We start from the raw sequence: 14,371 nt of genomic DNA on the forward strand, positions 1-14,371 counted from the left end.
CTACTTGAGGATGTCAGTTTCTGGATGACAGACTCACAGGTCAACTTCCTGCTTGATCATCCCCTTTGACAGCCACACCAGATGAGGAAGAAACTCAACATCTATTTTTTTCCAGATGGAAAACAAGGTCCATAAAAATCACATAGTCTGCATGTAATGGGCAGCACTCACCTCTTGAGCACCTCCTAGTGGCTGTGTGTGGTACTGTAGACCTCATCTGGTCCCTGGTGCCATCTGCAGGCTGCCAGCTGACTTTAGTGGGTCTTTCATGGCTTGGGCCTCTGGCTGCGTCACAAAGTCCAAATGAATCCCTTCCAGGATATTAAAGAGGCCAAAAAATAACAGCCTATTTGCCCTCACTAGGGTCTTCAGCCCTTTAAATTTGGCCCTTTATTCTGTCTCCAAAATAAGGCCTGTCTCCTACCTGGGGTTTACGCCACTTTACCTGTGGCTGGCACCATATAAATAGCAGCTATGCACCGCTTGATTTCAGTTCATTGCTGAGAGTTCCCTGGGCCTCCTCCTATCTGGCCCCATTTATCTTCATCCTTACCTCAGGGCTAAGGTACTTTAGTCCTCTCTCCCTGCAAACCAGGCTTAAGCAAATGCAGCCAGAAACACCCTGGTTGTCCCTCAAGATCTGTTGGCCCAGAGAGGAGCACACTTCCTCGCCCTTCTGGTCCCCACCAGGAATTGAACTGCTAAGGTCCCACAGCTCCTTTTATCTGAGCCTGTTGGGCTCTGATTGGCTGCCTCCTTAAGCAGGCTTGGACAACCTCCTTTCCTGGGTCTGGATATGGTAGAACTGCAGGGCTTCCTGTGTGCAGCCGCAAAGGCCGGGTATACTCTGTCACGCTGCCTTATATATCAACTCACAAAGCAGCTTCTGTCACTTTGTGAGGGGCTACTTTTTATATCCAAGGAAATGTACACAAAAAACAAAAAGGAAGTGCTCAGTTTGATGGTATATAAACAGGGTAGACCTAGATAAGAGCCTAAATAAAGTCCGTGCCTCCACTCTTGCAGAACATGGCCAACAAATGAATGAAGTTCATGTTTTAAAGTGGCCCGAGGAAGAGCTCTATGAAGGTTGAAAGCTTGTCCCTTCCACCAACAGAAGTTGGTACATTACCTTGTCTCTTTTAAATCACCTCATGTTCTCCAAGCAGTAGGAGGCAACACATCTAGCAGCACAAAGTGACTCCAACTTCTAGAGAACACTGTGGTTATAGACTGGCTAAAGAAGGTAAGGTAGTGATTTTATGATAAACTTCTTTTTATTCGGTGTAACTTCTCTGGTGCTTTGTATACTGGGCCTGAACTACAGTACTTACACACCACAAACTGTTCATTATAGGCACTGCAGTAGTGTGTAGGCATGTATTTATTCATAGGTCTTTCTATGGTTCTTAGCAACACAGTATCTCAGCACTTCAGAACAATTAAGTATTTTTTAGCCTCACAACATGTGAGATTGTGAAATATTTTTACCTCTTTGTTTTCAAGTGAGGAAACAGAGGTTCAAGGAGGTTGTGACTTTTCCAAGGTCACACGGGTAATCTGACCCAAGAACAGAGTCTAGGTCTCATGACCCCCCGTCCTCTGACCTACCAAGACCTCTGGACAATACGTTCAGGTGTTCAGAATTTTGACAGTTATGAAGAGACATTAATAACAATGAGGGTGAGAATATTAGGTTTGGCTGTCAGAGTGTGTTATAACAAAATGCATGAGTGCAATGCATTCTAAAATTCACTACGTTTTTTATGGAAGTGTACAATGCTTTTGTCAAAACAGCACTCCATTTCACAGAAAACACTTTCAATCATGCCTCTATTTATTTTAAAAATTATCTTTAAATTTCACTGTTTCTAACACACACACAAACTGACAGTGGTCATGCATAACAAACTACACCATTCTATAGTGACAGGTTATATACTCATTTATATACATAGCTTGTTTACAGCCCCAGGACTCTCAAAGGGCATCCAACATAGATACCTGGAATGACTCCATGGATCTGTTCTCTTTCTTCTATGCTATAACTTCATTTTTACATTAGACATGTAAGCAGCATGGCAGAAAAAAGTTATATCAGACTATACGAAAGCACTAGACATGTTTATTTTAGCTTTATAAAAACCATGCTTAATCTAGCCTTTCATGTTATAGTAATCTATGTATCAGCCTACAACCTTCCAGCTAAATGCACTAAGTAGATTAAGCTGCTACATCAGCTCTGATTGATTTGAAATGTTTTTCACTATATTATCAAGACTCAACAGTTCAGCATAAGTACCTTGAAGAAAGTTTTTCCCCTTTGGCAGATTTACAAAAGCAAATGCTTAACGTGAATCACAATGAATTTCTGCATGTTTATAGGGGGAAAAAAACAAACCTTCACATCCACTCTAAAGCTGCTTCTGCTTCTGGATTTACCAAAACCATCTGATTAATACTAATAGTACCTATTTTATCGTGACAAAAGCAATCATGTTATGAAGAAAAATGGTCCCTCTGGGGGCTGTCATTTGTATTAACCAGTAGCAGGGGCACACCAATAGATAGCACCGCTGGGGCTGTAATTTGCATAGCCTAATATGCAAAACAGCTCTGAGAAAGGACAGTAGGGATTTTGATAGCACATAGTTACAGACTACCTGTAAAAGGTTTTTATAATCCTACTCTTTAAATTTGAAATTTGGGAAGTTTTTTGTACTGCATTTGGAGAAGGTACTAAATAGGTCATAAATTGTAACCGTAACCCAAATAACTGCTCAGTAGAGCCTCAGCTGCTAACATTATCAGAGGTCATAAACATCAGTGACAACAAGAACACAAAAGAGAAAAGGAAAACACTCTCATTCGTTATGCCAATACTGCAGCCTTCACTGTAGCTCATTCTCTGACTATATGGTGCATATATTTGCATAGATGGAGCGAGATCTTTGAATATGTTCAGAATCCACCTCAAGAACTTGCTGAGATGTTAACAGCACAAACAACTATGAATATGGTATGAATATCAGGTCTGTCTACACAGGTGAGGTGGGGGAGACATTGCTATAGGAACCCGTGAAAAAGGCAGAGCACTAAGAGATGATCCTGAGATGCAAAAGTTAGATCTTTGCCCAGATTTCAATTAGCTTCTCATTCAGGCATGTTTGGATTGAAGGTTTTGGTTTGGCTCATTCTTAGAGAGAGGCAGTACCGCAGAGCACATATTAATAGTGGGAAGGTGGCCGCCATCAGCAGGGATATAACAGCACAGCACAATGCAGGCAGCTAGGGTAAATCCTGGCTCCACTGAAACTCATGTTAAAACTCCCATTGACTTCAATAGGGCCAGGATTTCATTCCTGGACTCCAACTTCCACTGGTCCTGGTGATTCCTTTAGCACTACTGAGCTCCTAAGTTCCTCTGGACTTCCCACCGACCCCAAATTCAGTGTGCCTACAGGGCTCCTGAGCTCCACAGCCTGGCCTTGGCCACACCAAATCCTGTAGCCCTCCTGCTTGCTTACTGTCCATTTGGTTTCACCCAGTCAACAGTTCTCTGCTCCCCAGCAATCAATATCTTGATTCCTACTTCCAGTCCCAGCGTTGCCTCCTACAGACTTTTTAAATCTGTAGAACCCAGTGGAGACCACATCAGGCTCATGGGAAGACTGGGAATCAAGTTAGGAAGCCTGGGGGATGCTGCGATGTGGAAGGGAGCTCACTTATGGAGACCAGCTGGGAACTAGAGGCCATCCAGAGCTCCAAAGGTTTACAGAGCTCTCTGTTCCCTGGTTCTCCTGCTGACAATTCCCTGAGGAGTGTGGGGCCTATGAGCTAGGCCAGAGAGACAGGTCCAGCCTGCAAAACTCTGATTCTGAACTCCACCTCAAAACTCAGGGGGTGTTTGTATCTGGGCTTTTGCTTTGGACACTTCTCTACCCTTCTCGTGGGGACTGGTCACTCTATTATTCAAATGTAAACTGTTTTCAGCCACATAGTCTGTGACACTGTTAGCATCACAGACAAAAGGCTTAAGTATGATCATCGTATAACAATGAAATTACCAAGAAATAAATGGATACTGTGGACCTGATTCTGCAACCCTTACTCACACTGAGCAGCACTTTCAATGGGGTTACTTATTTTGTAAGTGCTATTCAGTGTAAGGGTTGTAGAATCAGGCCCTGTATATTTACATTGTATTTGATCACAGAATCACTTATTTTAATCAGTAAATTAACACGGTTTTAACAAGACATTTTTTTACAAAGGACAAAACTGAAAGTCAATGTCATCTAAGAAATAAACTGAGCAATCCAGTAATTGAATAAAAATGTATTTCAGCATAACACAATGTTAATACATCACTGTGTACTAGCTTGATCACTTGCAGTTCACTGACATGATAAACTCTTTCTGTCAGCATTATGCCCTGTGTGCAGCACACTCTGAGAAGACCTTATGTACTAAATGCTGTTTATCAGCAAAACAGAGATACTGACATGTACACTTGACCTACAGAGTCACAACAAGGAAACCTCATCTCTTTAGCAAAAATTAGATTAAATTAGCATTTCGCAACATCCCATCAGCCACTCCGACTAACTGCAAAATGCTTTACAGGGAAAATGTTGTATGCTGTGTCGTTGTAGCCATGTTTATCTTCAGGTATTAGAGAGACACAGAGCTCAGTGAAATCTCGGAAGCTTGTCTCTCTCACCAACAGAATTTGGGACAATAAAAGCTATTACCTCACCCACCTTGTCTCATTACAGGGAAAATATTTAGTATGCTGTGATGCATAAGTATTTCAGCTTCAACGTACATTTAAACATCAAAAACAATGACAAATGAGTAGCAAACACTTCCACTGATGTGTGTGAATAATTGAGGGCCCTGAGTCTTTGGGAGTGATGACTGCAAAAGGGCTGGTTTTAGTTTTCTGGTTCTTGAGGCCAGTTCCTTACCAGCCTTAGCTTTGACACAGTGTAGAATAGCCTAGGGGCTGCTCTACACTATGCCACCTAGCAGTGGCACACAAGGGGACATCTGCCAGCTGAGAATAGCAGGTGCACAACATTGTATTAGCTATGGCCCTCCTGCCCTTACAGGACCATTATGTGGAGTAGGAGTCAACTGCACTGGTTCTGTGCCTGCTGAGGACTTCCCCATGCCAGGGAAATTCTCAGCTACCGAGTTCTGCACAGCTTCCAGCTTCTTTGTGCTACCTGGTCTAGCTACCTGCCCGGTACAAAAGGGCCAGAGCACCTGGTTCTAGAAGTTTAAATCAGAGCAGTTTTTTTGTTAACTTCTCACCCTTAGCCCCCCAACCCCTTCCCCACACACACGTCTGCCACTTACTGTGATTAAAAAATAAGCTCTTCTGATGGAAACCTTGAGTTATTGCAGGTGCCATTACATAATGAAACAGTTCTATTCATTAACACCCTGTGATTTATCACCCTTGAAGCAGGGGGGAAGCCCTGGAAAATACAATTCTTACATCCTCTCACATTATTCCCAGTTCAGCACTTAAGATAAGTGTTGGAACAGCTGAATTTCCAACTAATGGGCCATAGTCCTGAGAACTCAAATGTTTCACTTCTAATTTTACCCCGTACTGCAAATCTAGAGCTTAAACGCATAACTAACTGCAGCCTTCAATATTGTGTCCTACCTTCATACAGCCAGTCGTTGAGGCCATTGAAAATAACACCTTCCTTTCCAGTGGAGACCACTCGGATGGCTTGTTTCCCCACATGAGCACAGTAATAGATGTTATTCTCAAAGATAAATATCTAATTTGAAGGGAAAAAGAAAAGAGAACATGGTTAAGCAGGGAGTTCATTATAAAATAGTGATTGCTTTCACAACAATCAGCAGTACATGGTGATCGATCACATTTCTACAGCAACTTTTAACAAAAAGGACCCCAAAGCCTTTTATCAACTATACTGCAAGCTCCTCAGCTGATTTAAGTTAGTATAGTTCCATTGACTTTAACAGAATCCGTTGTGGGTCTGGCCTGACAAACAAGTATTTCTTCACTCATTACTAAAATATTGTCATCACTTTAGATATTGAATTATGGCAGTTAAACAGCAATGATCTGCAGCTTATGGTCAAGAAGTGAAAAATACCATATCCTCCCAGTAGTTTCTGAAACATGGTGCATAGACCACTGGTGGTCTGCAGAATGATTGCAGTGTGGAGACCTGACTGGCCATAGAAGGCTGGTTCTCCATGTTTGCAGATGAATGTGTTTCCTTAAAAGATAGCTGATGGTGTATTAAATACTTTTAAAATAATGATTTCAATGCAAGGTCTGGCTGTAGATGCTACAAGAATGACATGTGCTCCTGAATAGGAGGGGAAGTGCGCTGTATGCTTACTAGTGGATTGGAAGGTGGCCCACAAGACAATCTCTCTATTAACATGTGGCCTATGTTGAAAGGGCTGCGAAATCTCCTGCCACATCCTATTGAAATTACCGGGTAATTTTAGGTTGTTAGAAGGTAAGTACCCAGACTGAAATTTGGCCAGGATATGAACATTAATATGCATACTCTTGAGAAAGGTGACAGGGGATCCTTAATTCATAGATTCCAAGGCCAGAATGGACCACTGTGATCATCTAGTCTGTCCTCCTGTAATGACAGTGACTGGTCAGGACCAAGGGGCCTGACCCTGGAAACCTTTACTCTCACAAGCAGCGCTACTCAGTCAGTGGGAGCATCTGCCTGAGTAAAGACTACTGGCATGAGTAAAGGTTTGCAGCGTTGATTTATGAACAGTCAAGAATTCAAGCCAGACTTGCCAAAATGGTGCCTGCAGCTAGGCTCCTAACTAAGTATCCTGGTTTTCAAAGTACCAAGCATCCACAGATTCTACTTACGTCAACAGAACCTGATGAGTGCTGGGCCCTTCTGAAAATTAGGCCACTGATTTAGGTATTTAAATATGGACATGAGAGCAAAACTGTAGGCACCCATTCTTGAAAATCTTGGTCCTTGGCCTCAATCTTTGTCCTTATCGCTGGCTAAACACTCTGTTTCCTGTATCACTGTCACATGCAATAAAGGGATGTTATGGGGCTTCTTTTTGTTTTCTCTGTAACAAGTTTCATCCTTTTAAAAATAACACTCTTGCTTTGAAAAATACTATTAAACTTCATTCTCCCAGGCTGCAGAGATGCAAGGCACAGGAGTATCACCAAAGCGATTTAGTCGGAAAGACAAATTGTTAATGACATTTAATGGACGTTTAAGGATGGGATTTTTATAAATTTAATGATATTGGAACAAATGTTAAGTATCTTTTCCATGATACAAAAATGCAATTTCTTACATTGTACTTATGAAAAGGTAGAACTGGAAAAAATATTTGCTTTCAATTCATGTTTCACATCCTATTACAGTAGTGTTTCAACTAGAGATGAGTTGGAAAGCTGCCAAAAGCAAGTATAGATCCTAATTTAATTTCAGCAGCTGTTATGGTGGGTTTGCCTGGGGTAAAAAGTAGAACTAAAATTGTAACTTGTTTTATTCTTTTGCAGCCTACATGAGCTTTTGAGCTAAAAAGAGCTGCATCCAATTAATATATTCCGAAAGTAAAAATATTCTGCGACAGATATTAAATTCTCCTCTCTCTCCTGGCTTTTTTTTTTTATTTTTAGTATGCAGATAAAACAAATGAGAGGTACTGAGCACAGACTGTTATATTAACTAACAATTTTGCATATGCTGAAGTTTAGATGCACACAAAAAGTCAGGACTAAGCAGAATAACATACTGCAAGAAGAATACTGGATTTTTCTTTTACACTTCTAAAACCAGCACTCTCCATCATGGATGAAAAAAAAAAAAAAATCAAAGTGATTGCTGTGGTCATGAAAACTGAACACAAATCAAACTCGAAGCCACATAAAACCAGGGTACCTGATTATGATCACATCGCCATCGGTATAAATCCATTCACTGACTTCAATGGAGCTACTCTTGACTTACAGAGTCAAGCCCAGAGGTGCCCAAACTTTGCTCAGACACAATGTAAACTAGCAAGGAGCCCAAAGGACTACAGCTAATTTGCATTAAAGAGAGCAAATTGTGGCCACCATGCGTGTGTGTGGGCAGGAGGTCTGTGTCTTCACCTGTCTCTCAAATAACTAGCACATCATGGGTGCTACTGCAACCTGAGGAATATTAATAATGAAAAATGTTGTTGCACAGCATTTATATCAGCTTTAGGGGTGTGGGAACTCCTGTAGGTTCTGCAGTCCCAGTGGCAGAGGTGGGGGGTCCAGGGCAGGGTACGTTGTGGGTGTTGTACAAATTCCCTTCCTTCACTCAACCTGCTCCACAATTCCCTTGTGTGTAGGAGTGGTTCTTAAAAAAATTATATTGCTCTCCACAATAGGCCTAGCTCTCTCCAGGATACGTCAGCTTCTAGCAACTCCCAATCTCTGCTGTGAGAGAGGCAGGACAGTCCGGTAGTTATGCTTCTAGCCTAGGACTTGAGACACATGGATTCAATTCCCTGCTCCACCACAGACTTCCAGTGCAACCTCAGGGAAGTCGCTCTCTTTGTGCCTCAGTTCCCCATCTGTAAAATGGGGATAACAGCCCTTCCCTACCTCACAGGAGTGTTGTGAGGATAAATGCATTAAAGACTGTGAGATGCTCAGATACTAAGGTAATAGGGGCCACATAAGTACCTAAGATAGATAGCCACATTCATAGTTGTCTGGGGTTTCGGTGATGTTGTAAATACCAAAGACATGGGGCAGTGCACCATTAGTGGTAGGTATTATGGCTATTTATTTAGATTGTGGTAGCATGCACATTGCACTAGGTTATATCCAAACCTAGATGAAGACACTTCTGAACAGAAGAGCCTCCCAAAAGGGAAAAGGACAGATTATAGCTGGCCTCTGGGCACTTTGCCAACACCTTCTCTTCCCAGTGACAGGAGAGCATGGGGGTCCCCCAGACTCCCAGCTCTTATACATACAGGAGGAGCTATTGGTTTAGACACCCATGTTTGAAAATTTTGGCCTTAGATTTTGACTGTTAGGCCCACCCCAACTCTCACTGAAGTTAATGGGAGCTTTTCCCAGACAACATCCTCCTTTCTATGATATGATGAATAGTAATGAACACAGTATATTCTGGGGACCTTGTCACTGTATAGGAGGATTCTATTTAGTCCTCTCTAGCTGAGATTTATTACTCTTTTCTGCAAAGATCATCCAATCAAACATCCAGATTAGAAGGAATTATTCAAGTGATGCAACATGTTCCTGCTCAGAGTTTCACAGTAATTGAAACAGAAGGGCTAGCCATACTTTGTATCAAGTATCAGGGGGTAGCCCTGTTAGTCTGTATCCATAAAAACAACGAGGAGTCCGGTGACACCTTAAAGACTAATAAATAAATAAAAACATCTGTTAAATAAATGTGTTAGTCTTTAAGGTGCCACTGGACTCCTCGTGGTTTTCATACTTTGTGAGTTATTTACCTTTAAACAAATCTACAGGAAAAGTAAACAAAGCCGAGTAGCAATCTTTTTGCACAGTGATGCTTATATTTCTTCACTTTTTGCATTTTTCAGAGCTTTGCTACGCTAATCAGTGTGCACACTGCACCAGAGAGCTGCAATGGAAAACGAATACAGCATTTTTACGTTAAAGTAACTTCCGTATAATTTAGAGCCAAACTGCAGCACCTCATAGAAAATTTAAAATTATCCTCTTCACTACAGTGCCTTGTACCCTGAAAATGTCAACCATCATCAAGATAAAACATAACTGAAGCAGCACATGGAAGACTTCTGTGTAAGTAGCTTATAAATTAAGAAAAAGCTTTTGAACTTTCGCTATCCATCAAAAAGAAATGTCTTTACGTTACTCCATATCCCACGTTACAGAGATATTAGATGATTTTATAAAATACCATTACAATATTTTCAATTTTTTTACTTTAGAAGAGAAATGTCTAAATTAATCAGTACATGATAAGAATTATTTGTGAAACAACGTTTTATGGACATTAATTCTACACTATTTTATGCTTACTTTATAAAGTAGTACTGTACATTTCAACTCTAACATAACGCATGGCAATTAGATGGTTTGATCTGACTCCCACTGAGTTCAATGGGAGTACAAATAAGCACTAAATTTACGGGTGCCTTTTCCTTTTTCTGTGTACACGCAACTGCAATGGGATTTATGTGTCTGCATTAAAAGCATGATTATCCACCTTTTTTACTGTGGACAGCCTCTGGAAACTGCCACAATGGTTAAAAAAAAAAGCAGGCAAAATGTTAAGATGCATAATTAATAGCATGGAAAATAAAGCAGAACATATTATAATATTATTAACATGCTTCCACTTGGAATACTGCAATCCATTCTGGTCAACTTATTCCCCAAAAGAAAATAGCAGAAACTGAGTGGGTTCAGAGAGAGGAAGCATGAACAGAGGCAATTCAAAACTTCCATACACTGACAGACTGAAATGACTCTAGAGTGGAGAAGAACAATGGGGTGGGACATAATAAACTAACAAATGGTGCAGAGGTGGTAGACAGGGCACTGCTATTCACCGCTTTTCAAGAACAAGAGGATATTGAATGAAACTGAGAGGCAAAACATTTAAAATGGATAAAATGATTTCCCCCCCCATGTATAATTAACCTATGGAACTCACTGGCACAGGTAGCACCAAAGACATGAAACCCTCTCTTATAGCAGGGTTGAAAGAATTGGGCATCTATTTATACAGATAACAAAAACATTCACAGATACTATGACAAGGATTTTTTTTTTTTAAATGCCAAGGGCGGAATCCTGGCTCCACTGTAGTCAGTGGGATTTTTGCCACTGACTTCAATGTGAACAGGATTTGCCCCAAAAGTTCTGGAAGGGATAAAATTCTTCATGCATCTAGGCATCAGCAAACCATTACCTGATATGGACTGGGAGAAATTATCGCTATGGGCAATTTATTCCAGAACTGCCTATTGCAGGATTTCTTGCACTTTCCTCTGAGGCATCTGGTGCTGGGCCCTGTTGCAGGCAAAATATTGGGCTAGATCAGTGGTTTTCAACCCCTGGGGGTCCGCAGACTCTGTCTAAGATTTCCAAAAGGGTCCATACCTCCATTCAAAAATCTTTAGGGGTCTGCAAATGAAAAAAGGTTGAAAACCATTGGGCTAGAATAGATGATCAATCTGATCCAGTATGACAACTCTGGTAGTTTTCCAATGAGATCAGATTAGGTCATCTCTTCCTTCCTGCCTCAGGAAAAGGGGTGCCAAAAAGTAGCAAAAGTCCATAGGAGAGGAAGATCTATAAGAAGCCTACTCTCTCAGATCTAACCCCTTTAAAAAGTATTACTGTTTAAACTAACTGCAACAAAATAGCCTGATTCATTTAAAAGACATCAGGGCTTCTTCATGAACATGGCTATGGAAAACTCAGTTTTTTAATATTTCTGGTCATTCTCAGGCTTCTAAGTGCACTTTTTCTTGTTGAACTGGACCTACCAGAGTATTAACAATTTTAAGCTTTAGTAATGAAAATAGTGGACTAATTAGAACTTTTTGAATATGTGACATTCTATGAACCTACTGATAAAAAATCTCTTTAATGTAACCAGCCAGTGCTGAGCAGTGCTGTTTCATATCCTGTCTCTTTCTATAGCACTACAATCCCCACTCCTTGTCAAAACCCCCAACACAGGTGAGTGCATTTCCAATTTCCTCACAAGACGACAGAAAAATCGATTTACTCCTATGTATTTTTTACTGCTTCTATTTATTTTCCAATTTAAGGTTAGGATTCTAAGTTGATGTTCTGTTTCCCCTATAATTTCCAACATGTATACCCTGTCAACTGAATGAGCAACATTACCCAAATGTCTTGCCACCAAGCACAAGCCTGGAGTTCTGGCTCTTTATTGCATTACATTATTGACATGGTTACAGGGAACTTTTCATACAAGTTAGAGGTACCTCCTGTGGCATTTTAAGCTTCTTGTTCTCCTTTTTTATTTCTCTCTGTGTGCCTCATATTTGTACTCTAATCCTGCATTTGGAGGAAAACCTTCATACTCACACAGAAGCCCAGTGACTTCAACAGGTCTCTGTCCAGTTTAAGCGTCTGCCCACACAGATCCAACGGAAGGATCAGGGTTATAGCCCTGATCACATGCTTGGGCTTTGGCATTATTGAGAGTACCATACAGACCTAACTTCTTGGTATTTCTGATATTTTAAAATTGAAAACCCTCTCAAATCAGCCCCCAAATTCCAATAAATTGAAAAGACATTGAACTAACAGGTCCCATTGATAGTCAGGGGAAATGTATAAGCAAGTCAGCATTCTGCCCTGCAACCAGACTTCACTAGCTCCATTGCACTCTCTCTCTTGTTTTCTGCATTAATGACTCATTTCCCCCCCCTAAAGAACTATTTTTTAAAACTGGCACACTAGTTTGCATGAAGGAGTCTTCTGGCAGAATAAACAACAGATTGCTCTGCAGACTCTATACTTCCCAGAAAAGTGCTCACACAAATTCTGTAGAAGCGGTGAAAGTTTCAGCACATACAGGCTGTGCTGTCATGATCATTTATTATTTGCATTATGAGGCCCCAGCCAAGATCGGGGCCCCACAGGGCTAGTTGTTGTGCAAACACAGAGAAAGACACAGCCTCTGCCCCAAAGAGTTTACACTCTAAATAGACAGACAAAAGGTATAAGGAAGGAAGTACTATTATTCCCATTTTATCGATGGGGGAACTGAGGCACAGAGAGTTTAATAGACTTGCCCAAGGTCACCCAGGAATTCTGTGCAGAGCCAGGAATTACACCTGCATCTCCTGATTCCCAATCCAATGCTTTAATCACAAAACCAGACTTCCTCTAGTTATTATGTAACAATGATTAAACAATTAAGATTGGAAGTCAGGAGATTCAAAATTTAAACCCTGCTCTCCCATGAACTACCAGTCTGACCTTGGGGCAACATCAACTTCAAAATTACACTTCTGCCTGAAAATATTTTACCTACAACTGTCACAAACTACACCTTCCATAAAATCACTGTAACTAAAAGATTAGAGAAAAATAATTTTTAGTTTCTTTATTTCACACATTTGGCGGCAGTCTGTTTTCACTGTCTGTTCTGTCAGTTACGCATGTGAGCAATCCCACAACGGGATACCGAACAAGGCTTCATCAAAAACCAGAGGAACACAGGACTGGAAGGGACCTCCAGGATCATCGAGTCCAGTCCCAGCTATCGCAGGCAACCCTGTCATATAAAAACCAGTTAAGTTGTTTATCCCCACTGCTCCTGTGGGGAGGCTATTCAAGAATCTTACTTCTCTAATAGTTAGAAATCTTCTTCTAATGTCCAGGGGGGATAGCTCAGTGGTTTGAGCATTAGCCTGCCAAACCCAGGGTTGTAAATTTAATCCTTGAGGGGGCCATTTAGGGATCTAGGACAAAAATCTGTCTGGGGATTAGCCCTGCTTTGAGCAGGGGGTTGGACTAGATGACCTCCTGAGGTCCCTTCCAACCCTGATATTCTATGATTCATAGCCCATCTGTGTTGGTGCCAGCATTGTCCTTTAGCTTACACACCTCATCTCCCTCCTTTGTATTTAACACCCCCACCCCAAATGTACAATTCTGGCATTGGCCACTGTCAGAAGACAGGATACTGGGCTAGATGAACCTTTGGTCTGATCCAGTATGGCAGTTCTTATGTTCTTAATCAGATCCCCTCTCAGCCTTCAATTTGCCAGAATAAATAAGCTAAGCTCTTTTAGTTTCCTCTCATAAAATAGGCTCTCCAAACCCCTGATCATCCTAGTAGCCCTTCTTGCACCTGTTCCAGTTTGAATTCATCTTTCTTAAATATGGGTGACCAGAACTGTACACAGTATTCCAGATGAGGTCTTACCAGTGCCTTATAGAGTAGTATTAATACTTCCCTATCTCTACAGGAAATAACTTATCTAATACACCATAGGAAACACTTCAGCATCTTCTGTTAACTTATTTTAGCCAACCATACAAGAGCAAAAATGTTAGGTTTTTGAGGTTGAACTGTGTAACTGTTATGTACTTATTTATATATGGTCTCCCTCACTGCAGCATCTGAAAGCCATTCAAACATTAACAGATGTATCCTCACATACCCCTCTCCTGGAAGGTAGGGAAATATTATCCCCTTTACGCACATTAAGTGACTTGCCCTAGGTCATCCAGGAAATCCGTGGCAGAGCCACGTCTTGGGCCAGGTCCTTATCCGCATAGACACTTAACCTAACTATCTGACTCTCTTATTTCTGCAAAGCT

General features: G+C 41.1%; 1 protein-coding gene across 2 annotated transcripts in view; it reads right to left on the reverse strand.

Moving 5' to 3' along the window:
* Positions 1 to 14,371, reverse strand: part of DPP6 (dipeptidyl peptidase like 6) — a 607,069-nt gene that overhangs the window by 137,033 nt on the left and 455,665 nt on the right. For both annotated transcript variants that reach the window (XM_065398031.1, XM_065398032.1), the window contains one exon: positions 5,681 to 5,801. In XM_065398031.1, coding sequence (XP_065254103.1) covers positions 5,681 to 5,801 — 121 coding nt within the window. The remainder of the gene's footprint in view (positions 1 to 5,680; positions 5,802 to 14,371) is intronic.

This window comes from Emys orbicularis, chromosome 2 (genome assembly GCF_028017835.1).
Source record: "Emys orbicularis isolate rEmyOrb1 chromosome 2, rEmyOrb1.hap1, whole genome shotgun sequence".
Classification (NCBI taxonomy): Eukaryota; Metazoa; Chordata; order Testudines; family Emydidae; genus Emys; species Emys orbicularis.